The following is a 22,116-nucleotide window of genomic DNA, read 5'->3' on the forward strand; positions in this document are numbered from 1 at the left end:
GCGGGTCTCCACGTCGGTCTGTGACCTCTGGATAGGTTTCATCAGCCACGGCCTCAGCACATAACCCCTGTCTCCCAGGAGCCGGTCCCGCAGCCAGGGGTGCGCCTCGAAGGGGTCGGGAACCGCTGGGTGTGCCAGGATGAAGGTGTTGTGCACGCTGCCCGGGTATCGGGCGCAGATGTGCATGATGCGCATCTCGTGGTCACACAGCAGCTGCACGTTCATCGAGTGGAACTTTCAGTTTGTGAAGACCAGCGGGTCATGGGCCGGTGCTCATTGGGGGCCTTGCATCCTGTCGATCACCCCATGGTCCCGGGACATCTCATCGATTGCCGCAAGCCCCGCTGTATGGACATCCTGGCGGGCTCGGTCCACATTGAATTTGATGCATTGTGCCGACCGGGTTTATGGGGCGTCTGCGGCAGCCCGAATGTGCGCCGAGGCCTGTGAGACTCCGGACAGGTCCCCACTCGGCGCCTGGAAGGGCCCCGTGGTGCAAAGGTTAAGGGCAACCAGCAGCTTGATGGCCACCGGGAGCAGATGTGCTCCCCCATACCCCCGCGGGCCACATCTGGCAGATATGTGGCAGTGTCTCCCTGCTCAGCCGGAGTCTTCGACAGCATGCCCGGCCCATCAGGTCCTCGAATGATAGGCGCTGCCGGTACACAGGAGGCCTCATGCAGCGCCTCCTTCCTACCTCCTCCTCCTCAGCCTGTTGGGTGGCAGTTCTCCATCCTCACCAGCTGCCTCCTGTTCCTCTGGGACAGGCTCCGCCGTTGCAGCGCCTCCTGCAGGGCTGCGGTGACTAGGATGAAGGCCACCATTGCTGGTTGAATTCCATTGTCTGTAGGGTGTGACAGTCAGAACTTATGAACATAACACGTACCCCATTCCCAAACAGATCCACTGGGCTACATGGCAGCCCCAGTCTGCTTTGCGGAGCCCGCCCCCGGATGTAGACCCCCCTCCATCCCAACACCCACCCCCAGCTGTTTCCCTGGCACCTACCCTCCGCACCCCTGGTACCGTGGCTTCTGCCCTGTCGCCTGTCCCCACTGCCAGGGGTACCAGCGGCTGGCGCTACCCAGGCCAGCTTTATGCTGAGCGGCCCCCGACTGACGCCCTCCAGCAGGGTTTATAGTGGCCGCTGCCTTTGGGTGGGATGTGGGCTGCCCCACTGGCTGGTGAAGGCCGGTGAAGGGGGTGGGGGGTAAGAGTTGGTGGGGTGGAGGGTGGAGCTGGGATGTGGGGGTGGTTGGGAGGGGGTGCCCATATGACTGGCATCATTGTGTATAACCACGGGCCATGGTGGGCGGTCAGCAAGATGGCTGCCTTGCAGGTCGTGGCAAAGGCAGCCCGTGCCTGGTCGCCTCGGACCCATTCAGGGTCACCCAACCCGACAGGCCATCCCCTGGTCACCCCTCTGTCCCCCCCCCACCCCCCCCCCCGCTCTGCCGCCCTCCCCCTCTCCCCCCCACCGGGCCTGGCAGAGGTCCCGATTTTTGAAACCACAAGTGAAACTCGCTGCCGGTAATTCTCCCGGCGCAGGCGGAGGATCGCGGAGGCTCCGGAGAATACCGAGTCAGGCCCGCTAATGATATGCCAACGGCATTTACTGTACCTGTGGAGTACAACGCATTGACACCGCTGTGGTGGCACCGGAGCGTGGCATCCTGCTGGGCTCCCACCGCGATTTTCACTTCACCACCGATTCTCCGCCCAATCACCATTCGCGGTTTTGCCGTCGGCTGACGGACAATCCTGCCCAAAGTATATGTTTGTGTATCTGTATGTATGTGTGTGTGTGTGTCTGAATGTACATGTGTGTTTTCTGCATCTTTATGTTTCGGTGAGTTCAGGTATCTGCAGGTTATAGACTTTGCTCGAAAGGTCTGGAGGGGGTTCCCTGGGTAGTCGGGGTACACCCTGCTGGAGCGACTGCTGCTTCCGGATGTGGAACGGGAGGGAAGAATTGGATATTCCCTGCTCCCCCATTGGACAAGTAGCTGGGGGAGCAGGGTGGCGAGCGGGTGGTGAAGATCAAGGAGAAATAGGAAGCGGAGTTGGGAATGGAGATCAATTGGGGAGTATGGAGTGAGGCACTGCGAAGGGTAAACGCGACCTCCTCTTGTGCAAGGATGAGCCTGATACAGTTTAAGGTGGTGCACAGGGTGCATATGACTTGGGCGAGAATGAGTGGGTTCTTTCAGGGGGTAGCAGATGAGTGTGAGAGGTGTGGGCGGGGCCAGTGAATCACGCGCACGTGTTTTGGGGTTGAGAAAAATTGGGAAGATTCTGAGCGGGAGTGTTTATGGTCTTAGCCAGGATAGTGGACGAGAGGGTGGACCCAGACCCTTTGGTGGCGATATTTGGGGTTTCGGAAAAGCCGGAGCTCATGGGGAGGAGGAAGGCCGATGTCTTGGCCTTCGCCTCTCTGATTGCACAACGGCGAATTTTGCTGGAGTGGCGGTCGGCATCGCCACCGGGGGTAGCGGCGTGGTTGGGTGACCTGTACGGCTTCCTGCGATTAGAGAAGATAAAGTATGAGTTAAGGGGCTCAGCAGGGGGGTCTGAGGAAAGGTGGGGGATGTTTGTGACCGTGTTTGAGAGGCTGTTTGTCGCAGGGGGTGGGGGTGGGTGGGGGGAGGGGCAAAATCTGTACAGACTGTGCAGTTGATTGTTGGGAAGCATGTTTCCCAGGATGTTTGTTCGCTGTAACCTGTTTTGATGCATGTTTGTAATAAAATACACTTTAAAAAAATCTTTCTGTTTAGTTGATGATGGTAATCGATCAGTTGGCCAATTGAATCCACAAACACATGAAACTATCAGAATTAACAGTCTAAGCATAGGAGCTGTGTAGGCCATAGTAATACAGCCATAAATATACACACCAGGAGGAACAGGAGGAGTTATTCAGCCCCTCAAACCTGTCCCATCATTCAGTTTGATTCAGGATGATTTGTATCTTAACTCCATTTACCTGCTATAGTCCTGAAACCTTGCATAAGATTTTTATTAGGTAAAGATATTAATCATAATTTTGGGGCAGCACGGTGGCACAGTGGTTAGCACTGCTGCCTCACATCGTCGAGGTCCCGGATTCGATCCCGCCCCCGGGTCACTGTCTGCGCGGAGTTTGCACATTCTCCCCGAGTCTCCGTGGGTTTCACTCTCACAACCCAAAGACAGCATGGTGGCACAGTGGTTAGCACTGTGGCTTCACAGCTCCAAGATCCCAGGTTCGATTCCCGTCTTGGGTCACTGTCTGTGCGGAGTCTGCACGTTCTCCCCGTGTCTGCGTGGGTTTCCTCCGGGTGCTCCGGTTTCCTCCCACTGTCCAAAGGTGTGCAGGTTAGGTGGATCGGCTATGCTAAATTGCCCCTTAGTGTCCAAAAAAGGTTAGATGGGGTTACGGGGATAGGGTGGAGGTTTGGGCTTAGGTAGGGCGCTCTTTCCAAGGGTTGGTGCAGACTCAATGGGCCGAATGGCCTCCTTCTGCACTGTAAATTCTATGATTCCATGTGCAGATTAGGTGGATTAGCCACGCTAAATTGCCCCTTAAATGGGAAAAAAAATCTTAATTTTGAAATGTTATAATTGGCCGCAGTCTCAACAGCTCAATTTAATCAGCATTTCATTATGAACATGCTGAGCAGCCAGTAATAAACAAGTTGGATTGGATTTGTTTGTTGTCACGTGTACCGAGGTATGGTGAAAAGTATTGTTCTGTGCACAGTCCAGACAGATCATTCCGTACATGAAAAGAAAATACATAATAGGGCAAACATAAAATACACAATTCTGATAGGAAGCTGGGTCATCTGGAGAGGTGGTGCGGGGAGGGTGGGGGTGGGGTCTGCAGTGTGTGGCAAAATCGAACATCTGACAATCCCTCCTGAACCAGACGGAACAACATTAAAGAATGGACCGGTCGATGGGGAGAAGGGGAGGTGATGGAAGGCAAGGTAAGGTTGGTCGCATTTTTATGGAGACGCAGGAAGAGCAAATTCTACCCATCCTGGGACAAACTAGACTGCACTCCACGCACACCCTAAAGCCACCTCTCCACAGACAGGTAAACTCACTGGCAGTGCTGACACCCCTTGGCAAAATCTCAGCATCATTCACCTTGCCGCTGGAGAGGTGTCGGGTTATCTCTCATCCAAGGTTTTGTAAACATGTGATGGCATTTTACAATTCCTGACACAACAACACCAGTGTTGGAAAACCTGTTGTGCAAACAGAGTGCCCGAAAGGTCACATGAGAAGTCATTGCTCTGTGTTTCTGTCAGCGATGCTCCCTCTTTGGGGCCTGCATCGATCTCCTTTTCAATAGGATCCTTCCTACGGGGCTGGGGTCAAACATGTCAAATCTCTTTTTTTGTAACTGAATAAATGAAAGTGTTCAAAGAAAATGAACTCAACGGTAAGATTTTTGTTTTCTAAGTTGCTGAAAATTAATCTTTACTACATAAGAACATTAAAAACATGAGTCAGCCATTTAGCCTCTCATTTAGTGATATCGGATCTTCAATCACAACAACTTCCCAAATTATTCCCATATCCCTGAATACCTGAAAATCCACCGATCTCAGCCTTAAACACACTCAGTGACTTAGCCTCCGCAGTCCTCTGGGGTTGAGAATTCCAAAGGTTCCCCACCCTCTGAGTGAGACGATTCCTCCCCATCTCAGCCCTGAATAGCTGACTTTTACCCTGAGATTGTGACCCTCCCTAGTTCTCGATTGCCCAGACAGAGGGAACAATTTCTCAAGGGTCTAAGAGTCTTCTACGTTTCAATTCGATCACCTCTCATTTTCCTAAATTTCTCAACTTTAGGAGAGTCTGGGATAGGCCTGACGGATTGACAACCCCACTAGATGTCTTCAAGAAAAATGTTTCTTGAAAGGCTAACAGTAGGAATTCAAAGTAGTTTTTTTTTGGCCAGTAAGAGAATCAAGGGAGATGGGGATAGGGTAGATAAGTGGATTTGAGGTAGAATCAATCGTCCATGAATTTATTGAACGGCAGAGCAGGTTTGAGGGGCCGCTGACTTGTGCTCCATTTGTCTTACGTTCTCCCCTCTGGGTGTTCACAAGATACCAAGCTGAAGGAAGTAATTGAAGGGTGGTTATTGAGGAATGATGTCAAACTGAGTGTGCGTTCGGAGTGAAGAGCATGTGCTTGTACAACTTACATGTGCCAATGGCTAAGAAACAAAAGATTAGGAGGCTGTTCGGCCCCTTTACCCTGTTCCACCCATCTACTGAGGTCCTGACTGATCTGACCATGGCTCCAGTCCATTGCTCATATACTACCAGCTATACGTGGAGAGACAGAATGCAAAACCATGGAGGACCTTGAAGAAAAGGATAAAACTGTAAACGTAATGTAACAGAGTCAGAGAACCAAGGTGAGTTGATGGAGTTAAGCTGCAGGTCAATCATGATTTCACTGAATGACAAGACAGACCCAAGGTGATGAATGGGGTGCAGTACCCTCAATAACGACACGAGAGTGTGGAATGGTAAATGAAGGCTTTAATAAGCAGAGAACTAGCCAGCTACAGAGACGTGTGCTTACTGAGTGCCGCCTACAGGGTGTCACCTTATATACGGCTCCCTGGTGGGTAGAACCGGAGGCGGAGTCCCCCAGGGTTCCAAACCCGGTCTTAAAGGGGCATCACCCACATGTTGTTAAGGGTACAGTAACCATTCATCACATGGGGTAAGGGTCCATTTGGGCATGAAAACTGGACACTGATGAACCTCTTCCCTAAACATTGTTCTGTCGGTGACTCTGAACGGGCTTTTTAATTAGGACCATGGAACAACGCAAAGTATTGATTGGAGTTGGCTTGGTACCTGCTCTGCAAGGTTATTAGATCCCTCACTAGTTTATGAAAAAGTCTGATAACGATCGGAGGAGAGGATCCAGAACCCGAACATTACCTGACCCAACATGGCAGCAGACAATCTTTCCATCCCATAGCTGCTCCCCTAAATATCGGGCTCATTGATGAAGTGAAACACCTTTCCCTTAATTACTTAAAACGGAACATTTCCTGCCGAAGGATTGGCGATAACACAAAGTAATCAAGAGGAAGTTTATTCCAAATTAATAGCTGCTTTAACATTAACCATGGCAACAAAACAATTAACTATGGCTGGATATTTGTCATTACAAGTTCTCGCTTACTAAGTTTTTCGATTGTTCGTAAATGGCAGAGAGTAAGATACAAATTATTCAAACAGGTATCGTGCTTCCATCATTCAGTTCTCTGGCCCTGGCACTAATATGTTTGAATATGAAAGGCAATGCGGAACAATCGCAAAGGCCAAAACAAGAATTTACAAAGACTTTTGTTCATAGTGCAACTAACTTCATACATACCAGTTCCAGCACATTTTCACAGCAATAAATGTAACATGGTTGAAGCATTCGAAACCGCATTACACACTGCAACATTCCCAGTGAAAACATGTGCTGATCATTCACATGTTGCGAAGATTTTTTACGTGTCACATTCTTTTGAGAGATTTCCTTTCCTGTGACAGGCTGATATTTTTATTACAGAAGAAACATTTCAGCCCTTTTAAGATGTCCCCAAAAGTGCTTCACAACCAGTAGCAAACATTGTAATGTGGGAAACACGGCGACCCATTTACACACAGAAAGTTCCCTCTAACAACAAGGTGATAGCGACCAGCTAAATTGTTTCACTGATGTGGATTGAGTGATAAATATTGGCCAGGTCACCGAGGAGAAGTCCCCTGCTCATCCTGAAATAGTGCCATGGGATCACTGACGTCCACCTGAGAGAACATAGAACATAGAACATACAGCACAGAAGCAGGCCATTCGGCCCATCGAGTCTGCACCGACCCACTTAAGCCCTCACTCCCATCCTATCCCTGTAACCCAATAACCGCTTCTAACCATTTTAGACACTAAGGGCAATTTATCATGGCCAATCCACCTAACCTGCACGTCTTTGGACTGTGAGAGGAAACCCACGCAGACACGGGGAGAACGTCCAGACTCTGCATAGGCAGTGACCCAGCAGGGAATCGAACCTGGGACCCTGGCACTGTGAAGCCACAGTGCTATCCACTAGTGCTACCGTGCTGCCCTCAGCAGAAGATGGGCCTCAGTTTAGCACCTCATTTGAAAGCGCATGGCCGGAATTTTCTGTCCGTTCCCACTGGCGGACTTTCACGCTGCAGTGACTGGAGTTCTGCCTGAGCGGCCAATTCCCCATTCTCACTGGCAGAGAGGTGGTGGGGAAAACACGGACCGGAGAACCCTGGCCCACAGCTCCAAAAGCGTTCTGATCTCACAGCGCTGACCCTCCCTCTATACTGTTCTGGGACTGTCATCCCAAACCTCTGTGATAATGACCAGATCATCTGTTTCTAGTTGTAGGTTGAATGACACCAGAATCTGCAACTTGTTAAATACACCAGTAACAACATCTTAATTCTCTTAGAGTTCCATCTTTAATCGACAAAGTAATTTCCTTAGTCGGTTCAATAATGATCAACATTTAATGCCATGTAAGCACCACTCCCCAATTCACATTAGAATTGTTTTCATTGTGAGATTATGGTGTAAATATTAGTTAAAGATACACAGTCAACATGTGAGAACTAGCCTTGTAGTTCCTGAGTTCAAACGTTGATCTCACAATTTCCAGATTATAAACCTCTGCAAAATGTACGCTGCTTTCCTAAACGACGGAAGAAAAGTCCAGACCATCTCGAATAAAGAATTATATGAACAGGAGGAAGCCAATCTGCCCTCTGGCCTAACCTACCATTCAATTAGATCTCAGCTGACCTGTACCTTAACAGTAATCCACCCACCTTACTTCTGTAACCTGAATAAGCTTAAAAACCTAAACAATCCATCTTTGCTTCACACGACAAAACATTTCCCAAACGCCAACACTCTCATAATTTATCAATAATTTAATCAATCAGTTTGACGATCTCAAACTACAAACTAGACCCACCACTTGTCCTCTCTATTCAGTAGAATTGGTGTGGGAGGGAGGGATGGAGATTAAGATGTCCTCACTCCTATGCCCCACCTTCGGAAGTCACCTGAGATCAAGAATGAAGAATGCTGGTGGAGTGGGGATTAATTTGAGTTTCAAAGCCCTAATGATTCCATTTTCACTGCAGGACTAAGGGCCATATACCAGGCCTTCCAACAAAACCTGGATGCAAGGGCCCAGCTAAATGTATTAGATTATTTAACCAGCCCCCCCAGTGGGTGCGGTGATGCACAGATTCTCCTCCAGGACACCTTGGATCTGAGGTTGCCAAGTCTGATTGAATATATTCCTGGAGATTTCATCACATGAACCCCCGCCTCAAACTCCAGAGCAGTCGTAGCGGGTTGGCGACCCTACTTGGGCAGACCTGGCTTTCCTCCCCTGAACTCAGGAACGTAGCCAATCCCTCCCCAATCGACACACGATTGCTTCCGTGGAGTCTGATCAGCCATCTGACTGCACACCTCCGTCGCCCCGCAGCCCCTCAGAACTGCCCAGAACTGCTCCCACAACACCCCCACATTCCTCACAACATCCCCCCAATCTCTCCCACACCACAACCCCTCACACACAAGTTAGTCCACCCCACATCCCAATCCCCCCACCCCCACCGCCCTCACAAACTCTACGGCTCTTCTAAAAACTAACCTCAATATTTATTCCCAAGCATCCATACAGAGTTCCTGCTGTGTCTTACGAGGACTTGTATCTTTGAGAACTGCAAGTTAATATTAATTTGACTTACAACTATCTAAAAGTAACCCCCTCATCATGCTGAACTATAAGTGACCTTCTCCAGAAAAGTCCTCCTCATGGATAATATGAATTACGTCAAATAACCAATCAGGTTTTCAAACAGTCCCCTTTAAATTGGGCCTGGTATTTTACAACAAGAAGTTGCATTTATGCAGCACCTGTCACCCGAAGCACTTCACATGAGCATTGGTCCCCTTTGACAACAATTCCCATTGTTATTTGACTACACGTTCTTAATTCATACCATAGTTTCATTGAATTAATTTAACACTGGGGTATTCTCAGCTTCATTGGAGGTAAGAATTAAGTGTCCTTTAGGGAAGGAAATCTGCCGTCCTTACCCGATCTGGCCTACATGTGACTCATGACCCACAGCATCGTGGCTGAAATGACCGAAGAATCTATTCCTTCTCAAGGGCCATTAGGGATGGACATTAAGTGCTGGCCTTTCCAGTAATTTTTAAAAATATATAAATTTAGAGTACCCAATTCATTTCTTCCAATTAAGGGGCAATTTAGCGTGGCCAATCCACCCACTCTGCACATCTTTGGGTTGTGGGGGCGAAACCCACGCAGTCACGGGGAGAATGTGCAAACTCCACACGGACAGTGACCCAGAGCCGGGATCGAACCTGGGACCTCGGCGCCTTGAGGCAGCAGTGCTAACCACTGCATCACCTGGCCTTTCCAGTAATGACCGTACCCCACCAAAAACAAATTAAAATGATGCTTAAAAATTGAAAGGGGCGAATTTGGTGATGCTTCTCTGGAGGTGTGGATCCTCATTAATAGCAAGTTTGGGCAGGAAGATCAGTGAAGATGGTGAAATGTTAAAGCTCGCACCTTGTCTCTCATCCATATCTGCCAAAGCTCTGGGTTAGTAATGGAGCTGTTGCAGAATTACTCCTGGAAAGGGAAGATTGACACATGGATAATCCCCTGACACACACACATCCGTGTGGCGGAACTAAAACTAACAGCGACTACATTTGAGAGTCACATTTCTTGAAACTTCTTTCTCGATCACCAGCATGAACTTCAGGATTTAGAATTCAACTCCCCTGAGGATAATATTCAAAATATGTCTGCCGATTGAATCATATTTCCACACATTTGTCAGTTTTTGTTCCGTGGATATAGAAGGAGTGCTTGGACAACAGAACAGGCCCCACCAGCGCGAATCCCATCCTTAACTTGGGACCAGTGGATGTTTCCGTTAACTGCATCTCTGTCGTCATGTTTTGGGTGTTGATGTTCATGAAGAGTCTGCCGGCACATAGTGTGGCCAGAGTAAATATAAACCAGAGTAAAATAAACGGGAAGTAATGAATTAAATTTGATTATGTTTGGACACGTTTATCAGAAAAAGTCTTCAATAACCTTTAATCGGTAGTCCAATACGAACAAGACTTTTAAGCCCATTTGTCTTCTTAAGAATCATCGTACAAAGGATTATTGTAGTTTCCCCATGACCCATAGTCCTGATCATCCAACAGTCGTCCATATGCAGAATTTCTGCAATAAAAGAAAAATATTGTTTTGAAATGACAATCTTTGTAAGGTGTTCCCAAATGTTCCTAGAAGCACAATTCAGGTCATTTAAAACAACCCAAGTTAAAGTGATGAAAAAATGTTACCATGATTCCTTTCAAAGGCAGGAATTTCAACTCGTGCAACTGTGCTTACATGGTATTTTTGTTACAGTTTTTCCTTATTTTCTCCATCAAAACACCTTCAGCATTTTGAACACCTCTATTTAATCTCCATGGAACTTCCTCACTCTAAGGAGAACAATCCCAGTTTCTCTCTAGTGTTGAACTGGTGGGGGGGGGGGGGGGGGTGACTAATCTAATAACCCAAAGGGTGTGACAGGAATGAACATCAACAAAAAGAATTGATCACTAACTGTGACATTCGTATAACTGGAGGTTGACAGCACGGTAGCCTTGTGGATAGCACAATTGCTTCACAGCGCCCAGGTTCGATTCTGGCTTGGGTCACTGTCTGTGCGGAGTCTGCACATCCTCCCCGTGTGTGCGTGGGTTTCCTCCGAGTGCTCCGGTTTCCTCCCACAGTCCAAAGATGTGCAGGTTAGGTGGATTGGCCATGATAAATTGCCCTTAGTGTCCAAAATTGCCCTTAGTGGTGGGTGGGGTTACTGGGATATGGGGATAGGGTGGAGGTGTTGACCTTGGGTAGGGTGCTCTTTCCAAGTGCCGGTGCAGACTCGATGGGCCGAATGGCCTTCTTCTGCACTGTAAATTCTATGTTGACAGAATGTTATGGGCCAGGGTTCAGAGAATCCCAAAGTGTATCATGGAGTTCACCTGACGCACAACTTTTAATGGATTGTGGTATGGGGAGCACACGGCCCACTCTTCAGGTGTGGTACAGCAGAAATGGAAAAGTATTTTTTTAAAGCAAAGCAATGTTTATTCTCTGAACTCAAGTTAACCTTTCTAAAACAAACAGTGAATATCTTAGCAACCAGTAATTCAAATACACCCCCAAAGAATACAACACTAAGTAATCTGTATGCTGTTCTTTTACCAAAAGTCTTAACAAACCTCTAAAGAGAAGCACATCAGGGTTTACATTCAATACTGAAAACATTTATAATTCTGAATTCACCAAATGATTAAGATAGTCTTTGGATGGCAGACTTCAGATGCAGCTCACTGAAAAACACAGACACACCCAAACTTTTTCTCAAACTGAAACTAAAAAGCAGAAGTAGAGCTCAGCTCCACCCACATTCTGACATCACTCCAGTAACATGAGCAGCTCCATTTCTTAAAGGTACATTTCTTAAACACCCATTTCTTAAAGGTACTCTCACATGACAAGAAAGAATCCACGTAGCTCTTACCTTAACTTAAAGTATATAGCTCCTCCAAGAGGTATCAATACTGCTATAATGCCCACCACCGAAATGGCTGCCACACTTCCTGGTGATGGGAAAAAAACAATGATGTCCGTGAGGCAAATAAGCTGAATTAAAAATAGTTGAAAATACTGAAATTGTTCAACATCTACTTAAGAAAAGAGTACAATTGGAAATGCTTGCATACATAATAATCATTGAGATACCAAAAGGAATTGTAGATGGTCAGAGTCTCACGGGCAGACGGAAGCTAAAGAAATTCGGCATGCCTGCATCGACTCTCACAAACTTCCACAGGTGTGCCATAGAGAGCATCCTATTCAGCTGCATTACAACTTGGGGTGGCAAATGCTCGGCCCAAGATCGCAAGAACCTGCAGAGTGTGGTGAAGTTGGCCCAACGGATCACACACGCTTGCCACCCTCCCATTGATTCTGTCTACACCTCCCGCTGCCTCAGAAAGGCAGACAGCATTATCAGAGACCCCTCCCACCCAGGCATTGCCTTCTTCCAGACCCTTCCATCAGGCAGACGGTACAGATGTCTGAAGACTCGCACATCCAGAATACAGTCAGAATACAGGAGGGAGATAGAGAACCTAGTGGAGTGGTGTAGCGACAACAATCTCTCCCTCAATGCCAGCAAAACTAAAGAGCTGGTCATTGACTTCAGGAAGCAAAGTACTGTACACACCCCTGTCAGCATCAACGGGGCCGAGGTGGAGATGGTTAGCAGTTTCAAATTCCTAGGGGTGTACATCTCCAAAAATCTGTCCTGATCCACCCACGTTGACACAAACACCAAGAAAGCAGAACAGCGCCTATACTTCCTCAGGAAACTAAGGGAATTCAGCATTTCCACATTAACTCTTACCAACTTTTACAGATGCACCATAGAAAGCATCCTATCGGGCTGCATCACAGCCTGGTATGGCAACTGCTCGGCCCAGGACCGCAAGAAACTTCAGAGAGTCGTGAACACAGCCCAGTCCATCACACAAACCTGCCTCCCATCCACTGACTCCGTCTACACCTCCCGCTGCCTGGGGAAAGCGGGCAGCATAATCAAAGACCCCTCCCACCCGGCTTACTCACTCTTCCAACTTCTTCCATCCGGCAGGAGATACAGAAGTCTGAGAACACGCACGAACAGACTCAAAAACAGCTTCTTTCCCACTGTTACCAGACTCCTAAATGACCCTCTTATGGACTGACCTCATTAACACTACATACACCCTGTATGCTTCATCCGATGCCGGTGTTATGTAGTTACATCGTATATGTTGTGTTGCCCTATTATGTATTTTCTTTTCTTCCCTTTTCTTCCCATGTACTTAATGATCTGTTGAGCTGCTCGCATAAAAATACTTTTCACTGTACCTCGGTACACGTGACAATAAACAAATCCAATCCAATCCAAACATAGGAACAGCTTCTTCCCCACAGCTACTAGACTCTTCAACGACTCCCCCTCGGACTGATCTGTTCCCTGTAAGAACACTATTCACGACGCCCTGTGCTGCTCTTGCTCATGTATTTGCTTTGTTTGGCCCTTGTTCCGCACTGTAACCAATCACTGTTTGTCGATGTACCATTTGTCAATGTTCTCTGTTGATTATTCTTTTGTCTACTCTGTACGTACTGTGTACGTTCCCTCGGCCGCAGGAAAATACTTTTCACTATACTTCGGTACATGCGACAATCAAATCAAATCAAATCAAGACCAATCATTAATTTTCAAAATTAGGATATGAAAGTATATTGCAGACCTCCAGATTAAAAAGAGGCTATGGAGAGGGACTGCAGGAGGTGCAAAAAAATGATTTATAAAAGTAAAATCAGAAATGAGCGGTTAAAACGTGCAGGAAAAAAATGAATACTCTATATTAGTGTCACAAGGAGGCTTACATTAACACTGCAAAGAAGTTACTGTGAAAATCCCCTAGTCACCACACTCCTGCGCCTGTTCGGGAACACAGAGGGAGAATTCAGAATGTCCAATTCACCTAACGAGCACGTGTTTTGGGACTTGTGGGAGGAAACCGGAGCACCCGGAGGAAACCCACGCAGACACGGGGAGAACGTGCCCCAAGCTGGGAATCAAATCTGGGCCCCTGGCGCTGTGAAGCAACAGTGCTAACCACTGTGCTACCGTGCCGCCAACAAGCCGGGGACTCTTTTCCCTAGAAGCGGAGGCTGAGGTGGAATTTAATAGAGGCCTTAAGCCTTGTGAAGGGGGTTGAAAGAGAGTCATAAATCGATATATGAGATAGTCACGAATAAATCAGATAAGGAATTCTGGAGCAACCTCTTTACCCAAACAATAATCAGAATGTAGAACATAGTATCACATAGGTTGGTTGAGGTGAGTTGTATCGATACTTTTGAGGGGAAGTTGGATACACAGAAGATAGAGAGGGGTTTACTGATTGGGTGAGATGAGTCAATAGGATTGGAGGATGCTCCTGCAGCACATAAATCCAGCTGCATAGTTTGTTTCTGTGGTGTATACTCTGTTTCCACCTGTACTGAGCTTGTAGAGTATTTGGTTGTAATATGTTATCAACATTGCTTTTAGATATAGAAAAAGATTCGGCTCAAGCTCACTCAATCGTCCATATCTGTTCAGGAGGGAATGAAAAGGAATGGACTGCCCTCACTCACCTGCACTCAAACTGTTTGCCGACTGTTCAGCTCCCACGGTGATCGCCTGGCTTGAAGTGGGTGCCACGTCGGATGTCTGCCCTGAGGTTGCCGAACTCGGTTTGTGTGAAGCCGATGGCGTTGCCGTCGACAACGAAGACAGAGAGGTCACGGTAGCAGCAATTGTCATCTTCTCCTTTGTGGCAGAAGTGGTTTCTGACACAGTCGGGCTGCTTTCCGTCTGCGTTCTGGTGGAAGTTGCATTCGGTGCAGTTGGTACACCTGTGTGTTGGTTTTCAGAGGTGGATGACTTTTGTAGACCTGTAGTTGCTGTGGTTTGGACTATGGTTGAACCTGACTGTGTGGACTGACCTGTTGTTTGGACTGGGGTTGCTGTTGGGAGTGATAGTCCGATCTCTGTTGAATGACTTAAAGCTGAAGTTGACTGTAAAATACTAGTTGAATTTGAGGGTATCCTGGTGGTCTCTGTTGACTGGGCTAAAGTTGAAGTAGGCTGTGAGATACTTGTTGGTTGGGTAATGATTGCAGATGTCTGTGTACCAGGTTGACCTGTTGTTTGGGCTGAGATTGATGTGGGCAGTGATGAACTGGCACTTGTTGATGATGATGTACTTGTAACATCAGTTGGCTGGCTTGCCAATGTCAATAATTGCTCCAGAGTTATATTATATGTTGTAGGTTCATCGGTGGTACTTATACGTGTTGTCACTGGTGACGATCCTTCAGTGGAGATTGGGATAGTTGGTGTAGATCTCTCTGAAACAGAAGAGCTAGATTTTGTGTTTGGCGATGTAGCGGCTGCAGGAATGGTTGTCGTGGCTATGGACGGTCTCTTGGTGCTTGATACTGTGCTGGTGGTGAGTGAAGTTTGGGTCGTAGATTGATTGGCGATCAATGAATCGTTTTTCAAAGCACTTCCTGATCCAAAAATAAAGGCCGGCGTTTGTGTTGTATTTACTTCGGCTGAAATTCTAACACTCAGTTCTGAAAAGTAGACAAAAGAAAACTGTTGAACAGAAGACCCTTGGAAAATGATCAATCATTCTTGGAGAGGGTGCAGAGGAGATGAAATGAACATGAAAATCGCGTATTGTCACAAGTAGGCGTCAAATGAAGTTACTGTGAAAAGCCCCTAGTCGCCACATTCCAGCGCCTGTTCGGGGAGGCTGGTACGGGAATTGAACCGTGCTGCTGGCCTGCCTTGTTCTGCTTTAAAAGCCAGCGATTTAGCCCAATGTGCTAAACCAGCCCCTGGATTTACTAGATTGGGATAGGGGGAGAGGGATGTCAGTCACTTGGAGAGCGTGAAGAAGCTGGGATTGTTCTCCTTGGAGCAGAGAAGGTTAAGGGGAGATTTAATAGAGGCGTTCAATATCAGGAAGGGTACGTAAAAAACTGTTTCCACAGGTGGGAGAATCTGTGCCCAGAAGACTCAGATTTAATTGCAGAAAAACCAGAGGGGAAGATGAGAAGAATTTATTTTACCCGACAAGAAAGTGCTGCCTGAAAGGACGGTGGAAGCAGATTCAATCAGAGCTTTCATAAAGAATTTGGATAAATACTTGACAAGGAAATCAAAATGTAGGGTTATGTGAAAGAACAAGGATATGTGCGACTAATTGGATAGATCTTTCAAAGGCTTGGCACAGGCAAGGTGGGACAAATGGTGTCCTTTGGTGTGAAGTTAATGTAGCTCCCCTATGCAAGGCAGATAAAACTAACTGTGAACAAATAAAACACACGGATCCTTTGGAGACTTAAGGGTGAGATATAGAAAGTTGAAGTTGATGCTTCCATATTGCACACATGTATCTGAAGCAGTAAAGGCTCACAGGCCTGAGCATTGAGTATTCATCCAGCAATGAGACAATACAATTAAAAACAGCCCTTTCCAAAACCCCACACACAGTTTTCCACTAATCAGTGACGAGCTGTTAACTACACTGAATTGCCTGGGAATTGTGGGCTACTTTTTCCATTACACAGATGTAGTTTCGACAGCTGTAGCCTGTAACTACCAATACAGTTAACTCACTGAAGCAGCGGTTAAAGATTTATCACAGGACAAATCAAAGTCCAATAATCCAATGAAGTCAGTTAAATTTGGTTTACAGATTTTCTTGGTGTTTCTTCACCTCAAAGAGAGAGCAGAATCTGAAAACCTGTTTTTTTAAAACTTTAAATGCAAAACTTACATATTTCATTGAGAATTGTTTTATTCACTTTCGTGTTTGTGAGGAGTTCTTAGCATTTGCTGTCCATTTAGCATGACACTCGCGTTACAGCAACTAAATATCCACAACGTCCACACATGCACGCTGGCAATGTTCTTCAAATCCAACCTGAACAAACACGGTAACTCACGATATCACAGCAAAGCGAACATAGGGAGATACTGAGAGTGATTCAGCAGCCTCATCGCGCCCGACTTGATGCCTTTGAATCTTGTGAGAGGCCTCAGAATCTCAGATTGAACAGAATCCCACGGTGCACTGTGATCTGGGGCGAGATTCTCCGACTGCCCGCCGGGTCGGAGAATCACCGGGGGCTGGCGTGAATCCCGCCCCCGCCGGTTGCCGAATTCTCCGGCACCAGAGATTCGGCGGGGGCGGGAATCGCGCCGCGCCGGTTGGCGGGCCCCCCCGCTCGATTCTCCGACCCGGATGGGCTGAAGTCCCGCCGTTAAAATGCCTGTCCCACCGGTGTAGATTAAACTACCTACCTTACCGGCGGGACAAGGCGGCGCGGGCGGGCTCCGGGGTCCTGAGGGGGGCGCGGGGCGATCTGACCCCGAGGGGTGCCCCCACAGTGGCCTGGCCCGCAATCGGGGCCCACCGATCCGCGGGAGGGCCTGTGCCGTGGGGGCACTCTTTTCCTTCCGCCTTTGCCACGGTCTCCACCATGGCGGAGGCGGAATAGACTCCCTCCACAGCACATGCGCGGGGATGCCGTGAGCGGCCGCTAACGCTCCTGCGCATGCGCCGCCCGGAGATGTCATTTCTGCGCCAGCTGGCGGGGCACCAAAGGCCTTTTCCGCCAGTTGGCGGGGCAGAAATCAGTCCGGCGTGGGCCTAGCCCCTCAAGGTTAGGGCTCGGCCCCCCAAGATGCGGAGACTTCTGCACCTTTGGGGCGGCGCGGTGCCCGTCTGATTAGCGCCGTTTGTGGCGCCGGTCGGCGGACATCGCGCCGATACTGGAGAATTTCGCCCCTGGATCTCACTCTCGCTGGGCGAGATCCAGATCTGCAAATTGCTCATTAAATATACATTTCCCAGATTCACCCAGTGCCCGGGACTCGCAGGCCGTGCCTGGGAGACCTCGCCAGAGCGCTACATGGTACTGGCTGGCCCACACAAGGAACCGTTCGCTCGCCAGCAGGAAATACCTCGAAGTGCACCCTTTGCAGAGCGAATCCCCCCCCCCCACCATGGAGGCCACTAGAAACCGACAAAGTGCCGTTGGCTACAGGCACCAAGAAACATTCCGCTAAAAGTGCTGTTCAGCTGAATCGCGTCCATGGTTCGCTCAATATGTTTCCAGGACTCCAAGGGTTATACTGGAGTAGAGAACTCCAATTGTCCTTAAGAAGATGGTGATGGGCCTCTTTCTGGACAATGCAGTGCCCTGCCACACCATTTGAAATGAATGAAAATCACTTATTGTCACAAGTAGGCTTCAAATGAAGTTACTGTGAAAAGCCCCTAGTCGCCACATTCCGGCGCCTGTTTGGGGAGGCTGGTACGGGAATTGAACCCGTGCTGCTGGCCTGCCTTGGTCTGCTTTAAAAGCCAGCGATTTAGCCCTGTGCTAGACCAGCACCTGGTTTATTTCCATTTCCAAGAGTGCTTAAGAGTCAATGACATTGCTGTGGGTCTGGAGTCACATGTAGGCCAGACTGGATAAGGGCGGCAGATTTCCATCCTGAAGGGACATGGGTTAGATTTGCAGCTCTCTGATAATTTCACAGCCACCAACGGGTCGGAGAATGGCCGTTGGCCGCCGTGAATCCCGCCCCCGCCGGTTGCCGAAGTCTCCGGCACCGGATATTCGGCGGGGGCGGGAATCGGGCCGCGCCGGTTGGCGGGCCCCCCCGCTGGATTCTCCGGCCCGGACGGGCCGAAGTCCCGCCGATAAATTGCCTGTCCCGCCGGCGTGGATTAAACCACCTTTTGAACGGCGGGACAAGGCGGCGTGGGCGGGCTCCGGGGTCCTGGGGGGGGCGCGGGGCAATCTGGCCCCGGGGTTGCCCCCACGGTGGCCTGGCCCGCGATCGGGGCCCACCGATCCGTGGGCGGGCCTGTGCCGTGGGGGCACTCTTTCCCTTCCGCCTCCGCCACGGTCTCCACCATGGCGGAGGCGAAAGAGACTCCCTCCACTGCGCATGCGCGGGCAACTGTCAGCGGCCGCTGACGCTCCCGCGCATGCGCCGCCCCGACATGTCAGTTCCGTGCCAGCTGGCGGGGCAACAAAGGCCGTTTACGCCAGCTGGCGTGGCGGAAATCCCTCCGGCGTCGGCCTAGCCCCTCAATGTTGGGGCTCGGCCCCCAAAGATGTGGAGCATTCCGCACCTTTGGGGCGGTGCGATGCCCGTCTGATTGGCACCGTTTTGGGCGCCAGTCGGCAGACATCGCGCCGTTTCGGGAGAATTCCGCCCCAAGTTTCACAAATTTGAAGCAAATTCTGCTTGGGCATTGAGGTAAACGTCAATAAAATTAGTAAATTTGTTTCAACTGACAGTATCGGATTATTAGACTTTGGAATGCCTGTGATGATTGATTAACCGCTTGCTTCAGTGAGTCAGCAGTTAGATAGTTACAGCCTGGATTCCGTGGCATCGTGGGGCGTGATTCTCCGGCCTCATTGCGCTCTCGCTCGAGCGAAACCAGGCCGGTGAATAGCGGGAGAGGCGGTAAATCTCTCCTGATGTGCATCAGCGACTGTGCTGCTCACCAGATTGTGCCCCACAAGCCTGTCCACTAACATGTCCCACCGCGGTGGCGTGTCTCTGTGCTGGTGGAGGGTGGGGATTAATGCTGTGACTGTGGTATCCTCGGAGCTCGCCTCCAAGGTCGCCTCATAGGAGGCAGGGGAGGGGCCACCTCAGATGTGCCGGTACCATCGGCTGGAGGACCTGCAGGAGAATGAACACGTGGTCAGTGGGAGGGACGGGTCAGTCTGTATGGCAATAACAACTCACGTGTGAATCCAGATTGAAGAGAGTCTGTGGCTAGGATTCAAAGTGGAGTAGACAGCACACTGCTAATGATGGCAGTGATCTACCTAAGATAGTGATACAACCCACACGAGGAGCACGGAGAAACCATTGCTGATCTCCCCGTGGCACTCGTGAAGTACGAGCTTCCCAGGTGGGGGGGGGCAGAGGCTACACAGCTGGAGCTCGTTAAAGACTATCATACAAACCGGCCCATCAGGGCCTGGTGTGGTTAGCTCTCCCAGCGAAGAGTGAAGTGGAGCAAGTTACTGCTGTGGGCAGAATATTGTACATAGTACAATAAATCTTTGTTCCACTACCACTGGACTCCCCAAGTTACTGAACTGGCGACGAGGACAAAAGGAGACTCCAGACTCGCTTATGGAACCGCCTAGCTGCCAGGTGGATTACTTTCCCGGAACGCGTAGACATAAAAGTTCAAGATGCCACTGTTCAGTAAGCTGTGAGCCTTCGATGCAAGCCTGGAACTGGAGCCCATACGCTGAACGTATGAGGTATTTCTTCCAGGCTAATGGTATTTTGGTTGAAGACCATCAGAGAGTCGTCCTCCTGACCGCCTGCAGGGCCCTGACTTTTGGAATCATACAAAATCTAACTTTCCCAGCTGCACCAAACTCCAAATTGTTTGACATTAGTAACCGAACATTATGACCCTAATCCTTCTGTTATCGCCCAGCGGTATAGATTTAATCCGGCGACCCAGTCTCCAGGTGAAGCGGTCACTGACTTCTTGGCCCGCCTGAGGCATCTGGCAGAGTATTGCGAGTTTGGGCCCTCCCTCTCTGAAATGTTGAGGGATCGGCTGGTTTGTGGGATAGACCACACGGCCACTCAGAAGAAGCTGTTGGCGGAGCCTACCTTAGATTTAAAACGGGCCATCGAGCTGTCACTGTCCCGGGAGTACACAGAGAAACTGGTGCACGAGCTGCAGGGGACCATGGACTATGGCGTCACAGTTTGGCCCACCCCCCATTTCGGAAGTCCACTGCATCATGGGACAATGCCAGTCTGGCCAGATCACCTCCAAAAAGGCAGCCCCAGGGGCAATTCTGCAGCCAGGCCAGGCACTCGGGAGCTAATGTTGACCGGCGGGAGAGCCGGTCACATTGCCAAATGTGTGGTCAGAGGACAGGTGATGGGCAGAGAACACCGTCCACGACCATCGAGATCACCACAAACCAGACCTTGCACGTGGGCCCTCCCCGGGTGAGGAGGACTGTTTGATTCAGCTGAACTGACGCTCTGATCTCCTCGGGTTCGCCGACTAGGAGGGGGGGGGTAGAGGTGGGGGTTGGCCAAGGGCACGGGCACCGCATCCCAACCCCACACCCCCTCAATTCCCACCCCAGCTACCCCCGCCCCAACCGGCAACCCACTCCTTGACACATTCTTGCCGCGCCACGGGGTGGGGCCCTGGGTTGGCAGTAACACCGCGTCTGTCCACGGGGTGGAGGATGACGACAACCCGCTCTGCGATGAGCTCTGCTGCTCCGTATCGTTTGACAATGTCTGACTCCTGCCCACGGTATCACTTTCCACCATCCACCTGGGTGACTCCTGCATGCGAGCTGGCTATTCCACCACACGGTGACACGGAGCCCTGGGGTGGCGGTGGTGGGGATGGGTGGGGGGGGGGGGAGGGGGTGGCACGAGCCACCAAACGGGTCTGCACCATTCCCCCATCCCCCCCAACATTTGCCCCCTCCCAGCCAGCCCAGACTAGCCCACCCCTCACACCTATCTGACAGAGCACCGAGACAGGGTCTAATGTGACAACATTTCTATGGACTTGTGACCTAGCCCAATAACCAAACTGTGCCCTGCACCTGTGATAACTTAACTAGTCTCTAACTTTCTGGCCTTATGGGTCCTAACACTATGAGCGGAATTCTCCGACCTCCCGCCAGGTCGGAGAATCCCCGGGGGGCAGCGTGAATCCCGCCCCGCCGCTCCGACGCTGTATTCTCCACCGCCAGTTTTCGGGCGGGGGTGGGGTTTACGCCACGCCGGTCGGGGGCCGCTGCCAACGGCCCCCCCGGCAATTCTCCGGGACCCAATGGTCCGAGCGGCCTTCAGTTCCGCCGGCGTGGATTGGACATGGTCCCACACGGCGAGACCTGGCTAGTAGGCTGGCTGGTGCGGTCCTCGGAGGGGCGCGGGGGGGATCCGGCCCCAGGGGGGACCCCACAGTGACCTGGCCCGCGATCGGGGGATTCCGCAACTTCCTGTTGGCCCGATGCCAGAGTGGTTTGCGCCGTTCTTGGCGCCGGCGTCATGCCATCCCGCCAATTGCGGGAGAATCCCGCCCTATATCTAGGTACAGCAGGAGTGGAGGCGGCTGCTGTGATTCCCGCCCTGCGACCTGGGTCCTGTTGGCAGCCGTCTTCTGGTGTGACTGGCCCTGAATGGGCCTGGCTGCTGCTCGGGTGTCCCAGGTGGTGTGGTACCACCCTGTTCTGCCCAACAGATGCGCCAGGGACAGGAGGGATGGTATCCGAGGTGCTGTGGTGTTTGGCAC

The 22,116-nt window shown here is 50.1% G+C and overlaps 1 protein-coding gene across 1 annotated transcript in view; it reads right to left on the reverse strand.

Moving 5' to 3' along the window:
• Positions 1–8,674: 8,674 nt before the first annotated feature.
• LOC140408269 (uncharacterized) overlaps positions 8,675–22,116 on the reverse strand; it is a 29,030-nt gene continuing 15,588 nt past the window's right edge. Inside the window, exons 2-4 of the mRNA XM_072495238.1 lie at positions 14,366–15,349; positions 11,688–11,766; positions 8,675–10,333 (exon numbers count right to left, since the gene is read on the reverse strand). Coding sequence (XP_072351339.1) covers positions 10,249–10,333; positions 11,688–11,766; positions 14,366–15,349 — 1,148 coding nt within the window. The 3' untranslated portion in view covers positions 8,675–10,248. The remainder of the gene's footprint in view (positions 10,334–11,687; positions 11,767–14,365; positions 15,350–22,116) is intronic.

This window comes from Scyliorhinus torazame, chromosome 3 (genome assembly GCF_047496885.1).
Source record: "Scyliorhinus torazame isolate Kashiwa2021f chromosome 3, sScyTor2.1, whole genome shotgun sequence".
NCBI lineage: Eukaryota > Metazoa > Chordata > Chondrichthyes > Carcharhiniformes > Scyliorhinidae > Scyliorhinus > Scyliorhinus torazame.